Raw genomic sequence first — 13,607 nt, 5'->3', positions numbered from 1 at the left:
TATAGCATTTTTAATTGAGCCCAATAGCACCTGCCCCCAAGGTCCGAGAGCATTCCCAAGCACCATGGAAACCACCCCCCCCCCCAGCCCTAGCTCCCCCTGCATGGCAATCCCAAAGCCCTTTCCCCCACATTCCATGGGGCCAACCTGTATCCCGACTCCCCACTGGGGCTTTATCTCAATAAATACAACCTCAGAACCAAAGCTGGGGCAGGGGATCCCACAGAGGCTGCAACCCAGGTCCTGAGTCAGTCAGAACCTATCTGGGCTGAGGCCCAGGCTTTAATGGGACAACTATGACCCCGGCCCTGGCCTCATCTACAGCTGGACATTCTGTTTCTGGTCACAGAGCCACAGCTGCCCGCCCAGAATTTCCACCAGCACCCTTGGTTTTCATCTTGACCAAATTCTTGGCGGAAAGGGGGAAGGGGATCCAGAAGCCTGGGAGCCAAAGCGGGGCGGCTTTCTGAAGATACAGGAGTCCAAAGCAAGGCAAAGAGTGAGGTCAGGTCCAGGTCACTGTCCAGGGCCGAAGGAGCTCGTGTCTCCGGCCTGGGTTTGGGTAACCCGGGAATCGCGGGTGGCTTGGCCCATCTCCCTACGGATGTCGCCAAGCGCCGATGCGGGGTTCTCCAGCAGCCTCTGGAAGAGACTGGGTCTGGCAGGCGGCTCACGGCACTGGAAGGTGACAGCCGTGCCCGCGTCCGCTTTCATCTCCCGGGAGAAGCCGTCGGAGGAGCCGTCGAAGCAGCGGCCGATGGCGATTTCCTTGGCCAGCCGTGGGCTCTGGTCGGTGACCGTGTAGACGCCATAGTTGTGGCCCAGCGCGTCAAGTGGAGCCAGCATGGAGAAGGCGGTGGGGTCGTCGGAGGGGGCGAGCGGCGGGTGCCGGGCTAGATAGTCCTGCAGGAGTGTGTTGACGGCCACGCGACGGCAGCTGCCCTGCGGGGTCACAGTCACCAGTGTCCTGTCCACCTGGCGCTGGTCAAACAACATGCCGCCGCACTTGAACTCCACGCAGGCGGCCGAGGCGCTGGGGCGCTCAGGGTGGCGCACGCTGCGGGTGTCACGCAGCCCATAGAGGCGGCCGCGTGTGTCTTCGTGGGTGCCGCCCGCATTGTGGGAACGCACCATGTACTCCTGCGGGCCCTGCAACCGTACCTTCAGGAAGCACGCACGGAACTCCTGCGGGTTGGGCCACCAGGCCAGCAGGTCGCCGGTCCACGAGGCGGGCGCTCCCTCGTGGAATGGCACTACGTCGTACTCGTACTTGTCCGCCTCCACGCGCGAGAATCGGAAATGACTGTCGGTGACCGGCGCGTCCTCGCAGTCGCGCAGTCGGCGCCAAGGATACACGGGCCCGTGCGCCTCGGACTCGTGGCCCGCGCGTGGACGCGCAAGGTTCAAGCGGAAGCCGGTGCGCTTGAGCGCAGGGTCGTCATGATCGGTGCGCTGGTAGCCTAGGCGCTCCAGGTAGGGCTGCGCCACACCCACAGTGGCCGCGGTCGCGCGTGGCCGCGACGGCGCGGCCTCCAGCTCTTCGCCTCCCAGAGCCGCGGTCACAAAGGCCGTGTAGGCATCAGGCCGCTCGGCGTCGCAGAAGGCCGGCACGCACGCGCCGTTGGGCCCTGTGACCGCGCTGTCAAAGCGGCCCCACGCGCGTGGGTTGGCTGTGAAGCCCGGCGCGGGCTCCAGATTGAGCAGCGTCACCACCACGCCCTGCACCTGCTCGGCGGGCGCGAAGCGATCCGTGCCATAAGCGCGAACCTTCACGAAGCATCGGCGCCGCTCAGGCACGTCTAGGTTGAACAAGCGGCGCTCGCGCACGGTGAGCGCGCCCACGAGGAACGCGCGCTCCTCCCTGCGCACGCGCGCCGCCGCCTTCTCACGCCGGAAGCCGCCTCCTCCGCGCTCAGCCCCCTCCTCCTCCCACAACCCGGTCTCCGGGTCCAGCGACCAGAGGGCCAGAGCCTCGGCGTGGCCAGGCATGCGCACGTGATCGGCATCCACGCGCACGTCTGCGCGCGCCACGTGCAGCTGCTCCGGGGAGCCGGGCGCGCGCAGGTCCACTGCAAACATGCCATAGGTGCGCAGTGGCGCCAGCTCACCCGCGCTGTCCAGGAAGCGCAGGTCGCTGGACGCCGCGGCCGCTGATGCCAGGTCACGAGGGTCTACGAAGGTGACACGCGCCTCCACGGGCCCCGCGTAGGGACGGCCGTCGGGGTGGTGGAAGGTCCCGGGCGGCAGGACCAGCTCGCCTAGCGCTGGCGCCTCCTCTGTACCGCCCAGCGGGATTTCACCGCCGCGATCCGCGTCCAGCAGCACTACGGCCGCCTTGCGCTGCGCGCGGATCTCGTGGTACACACCGGCGCCGCGAGGGTCGAAAGGCAGCACGCGGACGCTGTCCACGAACTCGCCACTGGGGTCCACGAAGGTCACCACGAGGCGCTCGGTGGCCGGCGGTACCTCGATGGTGAAGTCGCCCTGGTAGGAGGTGAAGCCGATGGGTGCGCGTCCCAGCAGAATCCTGGCGAAACGAAGGGGCTCCCCGGAGTCTGCAGCCACCACACGGCCCCGCACCAGTCCCCGACGGGGCAGGCACTTGCGACAGCCACACTCGGCCACCACCTTCACTGGGAGCACGTAGCCGGAGCAGCGGATGTCCCTGCTCTCCAGGCGCAGCACTGAGCAACAGCGAGAGCCCGCGTCCCCACAGCGAGGGCCGGAGCCCACCGGGCCCGGGCAGCGCGTGTCCGCGCACAGACCCACGTCTAGGTACGTGGGGCCGCCGCTGGGCTGGCCACAGTCGTCCGGAAGCTTGATCAGATATTCCTGAGGTCGGGGGTCACAGGCCGGCTGGCCGGGAGCTGGGGATTCCACACAACCAGGTCATGGGAGGGAGGCTGAGGGGTTTGGGGCTTGGGGCTTGGGCTGGGCTCGGGTGGGGCGGGACTGGACCACACTCACCGAGTATTGTGAGGTGGGCGGCGCGGGATCGCACGGTGCCCGCGTCGTTCCAGGCCTTGCAGTGGTACTCCCCTGCCTGCTCCATGAGAAGCCCCTGGAGCTCTAGATGTGGCCCAGACCCCTGCTGGCGTCGGTCCAGTAGGGTTCCGTTGTGGAACCTGAAGAAGGCACAGCATCGTGGTGACCTTAGGTGGCTGAACTGCATCTGTCTCTAGGAGGGAATGGCTGGAGAGTGGCTTCCTGGAGCTCAGCCTCACCCCTGAGCATCTGCACTTCTCAGGGAAGATGAGGCCTGCATTCACTCCTAGGTGGTTTTTGTGCTGTTGGGACAAGGTCTCCTGCATTTTAGGCTGTATAGCAAAGGGCGATTTTGAACTCCTGATCCTCCAGCATCTACACTCTACAGGCATGCCTCGCCAGGCCTGCTCTGCTTTTTCTTCTTTGGCAACATGGTTACACACACACACACACACACACACACACACACACACACACACACACTCACTATGTAACCTACACTACTTGAAGATCACAACAATCCTCCTGCCTCAGCTCGTGATCTCAGTGCTGGGATCATGTGTTCATCATCAACCATAGTTTTAAAAGGCTTTGAAGTACCACCGGCACCATCCCAGTCAACCCAAAGCTGGCCAAGTTCCCTGAGTTTGCTAGGACACTCACCAGGAATATTTCTTGGGCATGGGTGTCCCCGAGGCCTTGCAGCAGAAGGTCACATTCTGACCTGCCTCTCGAACTCGAGACTCAGGGTGCTTTACCAGGTACGGCTTCCCTGAGGGGGTCAGAGTTGGCCAAGCTCACGACCCTGCTATACCCCAGGGACCCCTTTTTCTTCGAATTGTCTCAGGGACAGTCCGCCTCATTCTGTGCTGTCAACAAGTGAGTCACAGCTTACTTTTCCCCCCTGGCCTGGAACATCCTCTGTAACTCACATGTTCTTGGCTGCAGAGACACTCACCTAACTCTTCAAGGATGATGGTGACTATAGCCGAGTTGGAGCTGTTGGCATGGGCCTGGGCTGTACCGGCAGAGAACCCATTCATCTGGGCGCTGACATTGACCTTGCTGCCAGCGCAGACTCCAGGCACTCGGAAGGTTCCATGGGTACCACTGGTGGCTATGGTGCCAGGTCGAGTTCGCAGGGAGACCCTGGCTCCTGACAGCGGGCGCCCAGATGGGGTGACCACCGAGCCCAAGAGGATGTGGTTAGGGCATCTGCAGGTGTCAGAGCTACACCCTAGGGGAACACGGGAGCAGCAGAGGCAGAGAGAACTCTTGGGGAGAGCTTTGCACTTATGTAACCCTGCCTCCCATCAGTTCCCCACAAGCTTCGTGCGCCTGGACTTAAGTAAGCCTGGAGCCAGGGATAAGTGGGCAGAGCTGGAGCAATGTGAGGAAGGTGGACCCATAGATGCAGGGGAGAAAGTCCAAGAGTGGACCACAGAGGCTGATTCTTAAAAGATGGTGAGGACTCATTGGGCAGGGACACCTAGGCGGGGGCTTGGAGCAAGGGGCTGTCTTGGACAACATCTGTCTCACTTCCAACGCCGCTGCTTCTCCACACAGTGGAAAGTTCCAGTGGAAACTTCAGGGCAGAGGCACCGGGTGGGGTCCCCACCATTAGCCACATCGTGCCCCCACTATATGAGGGCCCTGCTGCAGCTGTCTGCAGACCATGTTTGTGGAGCCCAGGCCCGAGTGGAATTTCCAGTCCCCTCCTGGCTGGCCTGCTGTCTGGCACAGGGAGGGCCTGGGCATCGTGTCTGCGTGGGCGACCAGGACAGGCAGAGACTGCTGGCTACATGAGTGGATGCAGAGTGCGCAACTGGCTTCTGTCTACACACAGGGATATCTTAGTGTATACACCAGGGGAAATAACTCCTCAGGTCTGCCCATGCCTGCCCTGCACCCACAGACCCTCTCTGTATAGTCTCCTTCCCCAGCGTGTGCATGGCCTCCACTTCAACTGGTCCAGTCCTCTGGGCCCCTTCTTATGTGGCCCCCACCCCTGATCACCCCCTCCTCTGGCCCCGTCCCTCCTACCTGGGCAACGGGATCTCACGCACTTCTGTGCCTCCTGGGGGCTCCCGGGGCAGGTATCCCCAGATGAGCTTTGACAACTGCGGCGGCGCAGGCGACGGCCTGGCCCGCAACTCTTGGAGCAGAGGCCCCACGCGCCCCAAGCGCCCCACGACGCCTCTGTGGAGCAAGGAGGGAGATGAGGTGGACCTGCCTACCTTGGGCAGCGGGCTTTCTGGACTACGTGGGTGGGTTCGGTTCCCCCAGCATACACCCTCCCTGACTGCAGTTCTGCACAGAGCTCACCTGCCCCGCACCCCCACACACACACCCAGCTCCTTGCCAGGTGCGGTCCTGATTAGCCCCGCTGTTCCCCGTTGGACAGTATGATGAGGCTTAAGGCAGCCTCCCAATACCGAGCTGTTCAGGATGAACCAATGGGATCCTGGGATGTCAGTACACTACCTACAACAACCTGTTCGCAATGTTCGCGTGCTGATGGGTGTGTCTCATCTAGGCCACGCCCACACAACGCAAACTCTTGTGCATGCCCATGCCCTAACATCATTGGGCCTTGCTCCTTAGGGTCGCACTGGACCCGCCCGCCCAAGCCTATGGGCCCCGCCCTTACCCAGTGGGCAGCGGAAGCGCACGTGGTAGTTGGAGCAGTGGCGGCCTCGCGGCTGCTCGCGATTGAGACACCAGAAGCCGCGCTCTGGATTGGCGTGCACCCTCTCGCCCATTGCAGCTGGTAGCGCCCAGTCGGTGGTGCGTGCCTCCAGCGCCAGTGGCCTCGGGCACACGCGCGTGGGACCGTAGTAGAAGCGAATGGCAGCCAGGCTCTCGAAGTCGCCATCTCCTCCCGGGTGGTCCACGTTGAACCACGACGTCCACTCGCTGGCTTCTGCGGGCATCGCACGCTGAGCCCGAGTTCCACCTCCCGCTAGTCCCTCCAGCTTGGAGCCTTGAGGTCAGGGCCTCTAGGAGCTGTGATGTCCAAGGACTCCTCACTCTCCCTCCCCTCCCCGCTGACCCCACCAAGCCCAGATCACACAGGCGGGTTGCTGAGGTGACTCACCCTCCCAGTCCTCGAGGGCTGGCGAGGGCTGGCCGGGGTCTGGCGGCCGTCCCTGAAGACCCCTGGCGGTTGCGGTGTGCTCCTCGGTGTGGGTGGCGTCTATGGGAGTTCCAGGAGGCAAAAGATAGGGACCACTGAGACCCCCTTTTGTTGCAACAGGGGGAGCACTGACCACATTTCACGGGGTAGAAACCTGAGGATCTGAGAGGCCAGCTCTAACACGGGACTGCAGCAGCACCCACTCCAGGAAGCCTTCCTATTACTGACAGCAGACCCTGGAGCTCAGTCTCTCCACAGGTTAGGTGACTCTTCCCACTCTAGCCCTGTATGCTCAAACGTTCATCAAACACAAGTCGAGCACATCAGCTCTGCCTCTGCCTGCAGACCACTGCGGTCTCTTTCTGGAAGTCCCTCCTGCCATCTACTCCCCCGCATCTTTCTAGGTGGGATGCAAGGTGCCAACAGGTAAGTCCTTGGTTTCTCTGGCCTTCCAGCTTTACAAGATGGACTAGGAAGGTAGACAGGTTCAGATAAACCCCTTCTTCCTGGAGCCCCAATCTTCTGAGAAATGGGACTGTCACCAACCCCGCGGAGAGATAGCTGCTACCCCTTGGCACAGATTTGGAAACCTGAAGATTTACGGTTCAAAGTCTTGGCCCTGTGGACCTTCCTAGGAGGATGGAAGAGGTTTCTTTTACCCACTCTCTGGGACGCTCATGAGATGCCCCTCCCCTGCCCGCTTTTCTGCGCGAGCGGCTGTTGGCCTCCGGGGCCCCAGGGGCATCTCACCTCGAGCTCCCACTAAGTGTGCAGCGGCGGCGACCCAGAGACAGAGCAAGGGCAGAGGTGACGCCATCTCCAGGTCCAAGCTGCTCTGCGAAGCTCTGGGATCCGACTGGGGCGGGCCTGGCGGCTACTTGGAACTAAAGAGGCGGGACGCGGCCGCAAGCCACGCCCCTGTACACCACGCTGGGTCGCCCTTTTTCTATGCCTCCTGCAGTGCCTCCTGCCTCCGCCCTTAGACCTCCGGTGCCCTGCGTTCCCCCTCCTTCTCAAACTGAGTCCCGTCCGTGTGCTGGGCTCCCTCTGGTCTTAAACTTGAAGTTGCTGGGCGCCCTAGGATGCTGGACGTTCTTTATATTGTTTAACTTCGGTCCTAAGTACTGTAGGCCACCCCGGCAGCCTGGAAGTCCCACTAGGGGTCTGCTCTCCATTCTAGAAAACTCTGCTGGCGCAGCTCCTCTCCGTAAAGCCTGGAGGGAAGTCCCCTCTCTACCCACCCAACCCCTGGCCTGGTGCACAAAAGAGGCAGAGGGAGAGGTGGTGGAGATGTTTATTGGTGCCGGTCACAGTGAGGCCACGCAGTCAGTGCCAGTATATTTTGGCAGGTGCAGGCCAAACTTTCGGCGCACGTCGTCAGGCACGAACCTGCCGGCTACAAAGTGGTGACGTCCGGAGAAGTGACCGGCGCAGCTCTTGGGCGCCGCAAAGGACACCAGCACATCGGGCTGCACCGCGTCCTTCTCATCGCCGCCAGCCTCCGCATCCCAGCCTGAGGGCGGAAGAAGGGAAGCTGAGAGGACCTCCGGCCCCGGACCAAGTCTGCCCTGCCTCCCTCCACGCGCGTGGGTAGCGGTCAGACCTGCTGACCGCAGAACCGCCTCCACCCTCCGACTACACCATTTCCACAGCCAGCCTGCCAAGACCCAGCCTCTGCCTTCTGAGCCGTGTCTCCCTCCGCAGCGGTCTGGAGCCGCCTCGCTCAAATCAGACCTTCCTCGCCCACCTCCGGTCTGACCTCAGCCGCCCTTCTTGGACTAAGTCTCCACCCTCTATTGTGACCGGAGACCCCCTCCTTCAGAACGGTGCTCCCACATCCCCGCCGGATTTGATTTCCCCCTCCGACCAGAGACGTCTTGGCTCTCTGACCCACCCCGTGTTACATTTGTCAGGACTCTACCCTCTCTCCAAACCACCAGGAGTTTCCCTTCCACCCAGTCCACCAACCAGCATCCTGGACTTGTCGGCTGCCTCAGGCACTAACCAGAGCCGCCGGCTCCTCTCTCTGACTGCAGGATCTCTCACTTTTCCGGGACCACCTACTGTCTCCCCGCTCGGACTACATATGCCTCGGATTTGGTCTAGGATGGTCTTGGAGCCATCTAGCTGGGGACACCCCCACGCAGTCCCCACGGGAGGCTGAGCGCTATTTGTTCCTAGTAGCTCTGGCCTGGCAGGCGTGGCCTCTGCCGAGTGAGCTCACGTCTGTGGAGCAACAGGGCTGGTGGTGGGTGGTGCTCGGACCAAGGGGACACCGAGTCACTTAGGGCAGCCTCTTGTAGCGCTCCCATCCTCAGGGCGGGTGTGAAACAGGATGAGGGCAGACGCGGAAACTGAGGTTGAAAGAGTTGGACGAGGAAAATCGAGGGTGGGGGTGGGGGAGGTGCAGAGGGGAGAATTTGGGATGGATGGAAAAAACGTGCTTGGGTAACCAGGTTACCCCTGGGTGACGTGCCTGATGGGACGTCCAGGCTCACAAGCGGGATGGAGAGTCGCTTCAGCGTGGCCAGCGCGCGCGCGCAAGGCCCGCCTGCCTCCGCCAGCCGCACTCCTGGCCCCAGCACGGCGTCCACCACCAACCCGTACGCATCGTCGATGAGCCGCACCTGGGGAGAGGGGCGGTGTCAGGTGCTATGCTCGGACGGGCCAGGGCAGGGCCAGGGTGGGCGCCTCTGACCTCGGCGGGCAGGAAGGACAGGAAGGGGATGTCCATCTTCTCGCACTGTGTGGTCAGGTCACGGTGGAGCGCGTCAGCCGAACGCACGGGGCAGAAGATGCTGGGCTGGTATTCCTGGGACGAACCCGGGTTCGGTGATGGAGGCGGAAGGGAGTCGCCCTCCTGTTCCCAGCGGGACCCCAGCTTCATTTCTGCTCCCCCACCCCCACCCTGCATCACGGCCCTGTTACTCACGAACACCCGCAGGTGCCGGGCACACGCCAGCCCCACGGCGCCATTCTGCTCCGGGCCGCATACGACCAACACTGTCCTCTGTTTCCGCGACAGCGAGGGTAGAGGGAACGCCTGAGACATAATACAGCAGGGCGGCTCGATTGGGGGGGTGGGGGCATTGGGGCAGAGCCGTGGCAGAGAGGTGGTCTGCATGTGGGGCCAGAAGGCAGACCCTGCCTCGGGCTCAGTCCCAGTGCGGTTTATTTACCCCATAAGCACTTAGGACACATTCCCATGTCCCTTGCCCAGCTCCCTCAAAAAGGTGAAAAGTGGGGTGATCCCGGAGGGATGTCGGCAATTCGGCAAGTGTGGCGCCTAGGCCATCTTTCTCTGCCCCACTCCTGCCTTTACCTTCCGGTATTTCCTGTCTGCTTTCTATTTCAAACGATCAGTCCGCGCGCATAATTTTTGTTTTAGAGGTCCTCACTTTAACTCAGGCTGGTCTTGAACTTACAGCAATTCTCTTGCCTCAGGCCCCCCAACTGCGGGATTAGCAGCTATGAACCACCAAGAAGGCAGGCTGGACTACTGAAGAAAGCCAGTGAAATGGCTCAGCTTGTAAAGGAACTTGTCACCAAGCCTCTGAAGGGACCGTAGTTTCTTTCCTGAACCCACATGGTGGAAGAACACTGGCTCACTATCCTACCCACCCCACATGCTCACACTCACACCCAAGGGGGGGGGGGGATAGAATTTAAAACCATGAGAAGCAGGGCATATGTGGTATGTGGTGCTGGGAGGTGCTTCTAATCCTTGGGCTTCTAGGATCATCTCAGTGGGCCTCACAGTAAGCGCCTTTGACTTAAGTCAACAACATCCTCCTGTCACCGGAGCCAGATACTCGTAGTTTGCCGCCCCCCTCCCTGCTTTGTACCTCATTTGGCCCACTGCGGTCCCACCCTGTCCATCTTAGGGCCCTTTTTTCCCCCATTGAGGCATTTGGGGTTGTGGCTGGGATAGTTATCAGGTAGGTCACACCTCTGGGAGACCCAGGCCTGCACCTTGAAAGCTTCAGCCCCACCCTGTAGGTGCTCTCCCCCCAATATGAGTCTCTGGGTACCCACTTCTGCCTTGTCTGGTACCCTGGTTCTGGGTTCTCTGGTCTGGTGGTGAGCTCTCTTGTACTTTAGTTTCCGGACTCGAGTGACAGGTTGTAGTAACCCCGAGCAAAGGGGGCTGGTACCTTGGTCACAGCCACCGCACTGGCGTGCCCACATAGTTCCACTAGCTGCTGCCGCCCGAAGCGGTACTCGTCCAGTAGCTCCCGCTCCAGGGCGGCCGCCTCCGAGGTGCTGCAGGCAGAGTTGGATAACACGCTCAGCTCAGCGGTGCAGACAGGAAACAGAGACTCAAGAATGGTTGCCCAGACCCGGCCAAAGACCCTCGCCTTGTTGTTACCCAAGAGGAGTTTCAGTGGCCGTGAGCCCCGGGTCCACCATCTCTTGTCCAGTTTTCCCATCCCACAGCATGGTTTGAAATGGCAGCCTGAGGCACGCGAGCCCTCTGGTGGTCAAAAACTCAGTGGTGGTTTTATTGCCAGAAAACTAAGACTGAGTCCAACGACTCAGAGATCAGAAAGATGAATGCAGATTGAGCAGGTCGAAAGGTCTCACCGCATAGCTCAGGGTGTCATCGCCATCTTTGTCTTCCTCTCTCAGATTTATAATTGGTGAGCTCACTCACCCCAAACCTTCAAAGAACTTAATTTCTGATACAGGGGCCAATGAGGAAGCTCCAGCACATTGGAGGGGGCCAACTCCAGCTTGTCAAAGTGGTTTTTGAAATCTACAGAGTTTAGCAGCTCACTCAAGAAAACGGGAGGGGGCCTTCAACTGGACAAAGAAATTAAGCTATCTAAACTGGGCTAGGTAGCCCACTCCTTTAATCCCAGCATTTGGGCGGCAGAATGGTGTGCCAAGGGTACATCATAGGCTTTTGTTTGGCTGATTGTTTTTTTTTTTGGGGGGGGGGGTGTTTTTGTTTGGTTTGCTTTTGTTTTTTGGTTTCTCCGTGTAGTCCTTACTGTTCTGTCCTGGAACTAGCTGTGTAGACCAGGCTGGCTTTGAACTCAAGAGATCCACCTTCCTCTGCCTCCCAAGTGCTGGCTTGTGCCACCATGCCTGGCACGAGGCCCTATTTTAGTAAAGAAAAGTAAGATATCTGAGACCAGAGAGATGGCTGCTGGGCTATGTGGCTTTACCAGAGCTTGACCGAGGACCGTCTGCAGCCTACCTCTGACAACTGAAGGTAAGAACAGATTACATAATTCATGAGTCTGTTCAAAAGTCATTAGCATTAATGTTGGATATGGCTTGGCAAAGCGCCTGTCAAGCATGGTGAGGCCTGAGGTTCCACACACAGCATCAGGGGAAAAGGGACAAAAAGTGCAGGCGCCAGGACAGAGGTTGGGAGCCTCTACCTGACAAACTGCCAAGGTGGGCACTGCACTGTGGAGCCAGGGCTGGGAGGAGGACAGGGTCTACTTGATGCTAACAACCCTCTTCACTTCCTTTCCAGGTGTGGACCGGTTGTGTGGGGTGCATACTACCCAGCAAGCACCGCCAAAACATGAACCTCAGGCAGGGCATCCAAGAGGAAGGGAGGAGACAGGAATGTCAAGGCAGGGAGAGCACCTGGAACAAGTCTGAAATGACCTGGGACAGAAACAGCAGGTGTGCGGAACAGGGTAGGAAGGGCTCAACACACCAAGACACACTTCAGAGCTGGACATAGCACTGCAGGACTTTCATCCCCGTGCTCAGGAGGCAGAGGCAGGTAGATTTCTGTGAGTTCGAGGCCAGCCTGGTCTACAAAGCGAGTTCCAGGACAGCCAGGGCTATACAGAGAAACCCTGTCTCATGGGGAAAGGAAAAGAAAAGAAAGAAAACAAAGCTGTCAGGCTGCTCAGGAAGACGGTACCACAGGTGCAGGGCAGGAGACCTTGAGGAAGGATTGTGTGGCGCTGGAGGAAGATGGAGATGCACTGGGCCAGCTGCCCAGCTTCTGGGCCAGCATGGGCAGCTTGTGCTCAGTGTGGGGAAGGACCCAGAGAGTGGCACATACTTGAATCCCAGCACTTGGAGGGTGAGGCAGGGCTCTCAGTAGCCCTGCTTAGTGAAATTGTTTCACAAACATGCTTAGGGGCTGAGAGATGTCTCAGTGGCTAGGAGCCAGAGCTGCTCCTACAAGGGACCTGAGTTCAGCTCCCAGCACCCACATTGGGCAGTTCCAGCTTCAGAGGACCCAATGCCTATTTCCTGTACAGACACCTTCACAACAAACACAGATATGCTTTAAGAGTCTGCAAACTGCTGGCTTTCCACTCAGTTTAATTCCTAGACCCTGCAGGGGTGGGGTGGAGAAATGGCTGGGAACAGTAGGTTTGCTTGTGACCTAAGCACTGTCAAGGGACAAACATGAGTATTTGTGGACTTGCTGGCCAGCCAGTCTTGACAATCAATTGCCTGGGTTTAGCGAGAGACTCTTAAAAAGTAGAGGAGACTAGAGGAAGGCAGACCTGATGGGCTCCTCTGGCCTCCACTCACAGGCTGTGGAGAAGCTCAGTTCCACTTTGGCCTGACAGCCATGGCTGCTGCCTCTGCAGGGGTAGGGGTGTTGATCTCTTCCCCGTCTTCCCCGGAAACTGTGGCAGCAGGGACAGTGAGCAGCCCACTCACCGTCAGAGAACAACCCAACCGAGGGGCAGCACTGACCCTGGTGGAGAGTGCATGAGAGCTGTGGGGAGCAGCAGGCAGCCCATCTGTCATTTGGGGCCGGTATTGGGGAGGTCCCCCTCAAGTCCAGCTCCTAGGACCAGAACAGGCAGGCTTAGATCTCTTTTCAGGTCCAGTGTTGAAGGCAACTTTGCCTGACAATCCCAAATTACTTCTAGAAAGGCAAGGAACCATGCAGCAAAGGCACCCTGGTGCCCTCGCCATCACATGTTCACCTGGCGTCATGCATACCCTGCGTACCTCAAAATGTGCCAGGGGCTTTGGCAACGCATCATAACCCCGTCCTGAGCCTCCGGTGGCTCCCAGTGGCAGTCGATATTCAAAGCCTCTGTGTGACTCCACATCTCAAACCATTTTTCTCTGATAATGAGAACCTGATGGGTAACTATGAGGGCTGGCTTGCCTGGAATGCAGTTTCCCTGGCAACTCGGCTTTGGATGCACCTGCAAGCTCCCAGCAAACCCTAGTCCCCAGGGTCACCTGCCTCCAGCCTGGCACCCTGCCACCCTGGCCGAGACCCCATCACCTGCTGACCTGAGAAAGCGCCTCTCCTCCGGCAACTGGGCAGGGCCAGTGTTGTGCTCACTGCTGCTCATGGCCGCACAGGCAAGCTGGCGCCCGGGGCCTTTTAAGCGTGGCCCAGGGGCGGAGCCCTGTGACTGGGCTGCTAATCAGGGGCCACCAGGAGAAGCTGCGCACAGCCATTGGCCGAAACACAGGGGGTGACTTAACCCCGTGATGGCTGGGCTGCAGGCCGGGTGTATAAGGACCCACAACAGTC

At 59.8% G+C, this 13,607-nt stretch overlaps 2 protein-coding genes across 4 annotated transcripts; both read right to left on the bottom strand.

The window, feature by feature from the left end:
* On the bottom strand, positions 1–7,339 carry Cilp2 (cartilage intermediate layer protein 2). 3 transcript variants are annotated; one of them, XM_076914347.1, is made up of 8 exons: positions 6,872–7,339; positions 6,083–6,181; positions 5,636–5,905; positions 5,029–5,184; positions 3,944–4,222; positions 3,649–3,757; positions 2,968–3,125; positions 1–2,867 (listed from the first exon to the last, which is right to left on the bottom strand). In XM_076914347.1, exons 1-8 carry the CDS (start codon positions 6,936–6,938, stop codon positions 517–519), a joined length of 3,489 nt encoding a protein of 1,162 aa, XP_076770462.1. In that variant the 5' UTR covers positions 6,939–7,339; the 3' UTR covers positions 1–516. The 3 variants fall into 3 exon arrangements, with proteins under 3 accessions (XP_076770462.1, XP_034376930.1, XP_076770463.1); XM_034521039.2 differs by having other exon boundaries at positions 5,636–5,908; positions 6,872–7,338; XM_076914348.1 differs by having other exon boundaries at positions 5,636–5,991; positions 6,872–6,887.
* Positions 7,340–7,399: 60 nt separating this feature from the next.
* Yjefn3 (YjeF N-terminal domain containing 3) lies at positions 7,400–13,600 on the bottom strand. Its single transcript, XM_034520613.2, has 6 exons — positions 13,361–13,600; positions 10,276–10,384; positions 9,054–9,164; positions 8,820–8,933; positions 8,598–8,748; positions 7,400–7,634 (listed from the first exon to the last, which is right to left on the bottom strand). Exons 1-6 carry the CDS (start codon positions 13,420–13,422, stop codon positions 7,429–7,431), a joined length of 753 nt encoding a protein of 250 aa, XP_034376504.1. The 5' UTR covers positions 13,423–13,600; the 3' UTR covers positions 7,400–7,428.
* Between the last annotated feature and the right edge of the window lie 7 nt (positions 13,601–13,607).

The sequence above is a fragment of the Arvicanthis niloticus genome, chromosome 16, assembly GCF_011762505.2.
Source record: "Arvicanthis niloticus isolate mArvNil1 chromosome 16, mArvNil1.pat.X, whole genome shotgun sequence".
Lineage (NCBI taxonomy): Eukaryota > Metazoa > Chordata > Mammalia > Rodentia > Muridae > Arvicanthis > Arvicanthis niloticus.
Note: the sequence above shows the minus strand (reverse complement) of the source record. Positions and strands in the feature narration are given on the sequence as shown.

Bases quoted from the DNA above. Each gene is read 5' to 3' on its own strand.
- Cilp2 (XM_034521039.2), bottom strand. From the start codon at position 6,938: ATGGCGTCACCTCTGCCCTTGCTCTGTCTCTGGGTCGCCGCCGCTGCA. The intron at 6,182-6,871 runs GTGAGATGCCCC...GAACTCCCATAG, and splicing joins ACACTTAGTGGGAGCTCGAG to ACGCCACCCACACCGAGGAG. The intron at 2,868-2,967 runs GTGAGTGTGGTC...TGGAATCCCCAG, and splicing joins CGCCCACCTCACAATACTCG to CTCCCGGCCAGCCGGCCTGT.
- Yjefn3 (XM_034520613.2), bottom strand. From the start codon at position 13,422: ATGAGCAGCAGTGAGCACAACACTGGCCCTGCCCAGTTGCCGGAGGAG. The intron at 9,165-10,275 runs GTACCAGCCCCC...ATTATGTCTCAG, and splicing joins GTGCGGTGGCTGTGACCAAG to GCGTTCCCTCTACCCTCGCT. The intron at 7,635-8,597 runs GCACGTCACCCA...TTCCGCCCTCAG, and splicing joins GAGCCTGGACGTCCCATCAG to GCTGGGATGCGGAGGCTGGC.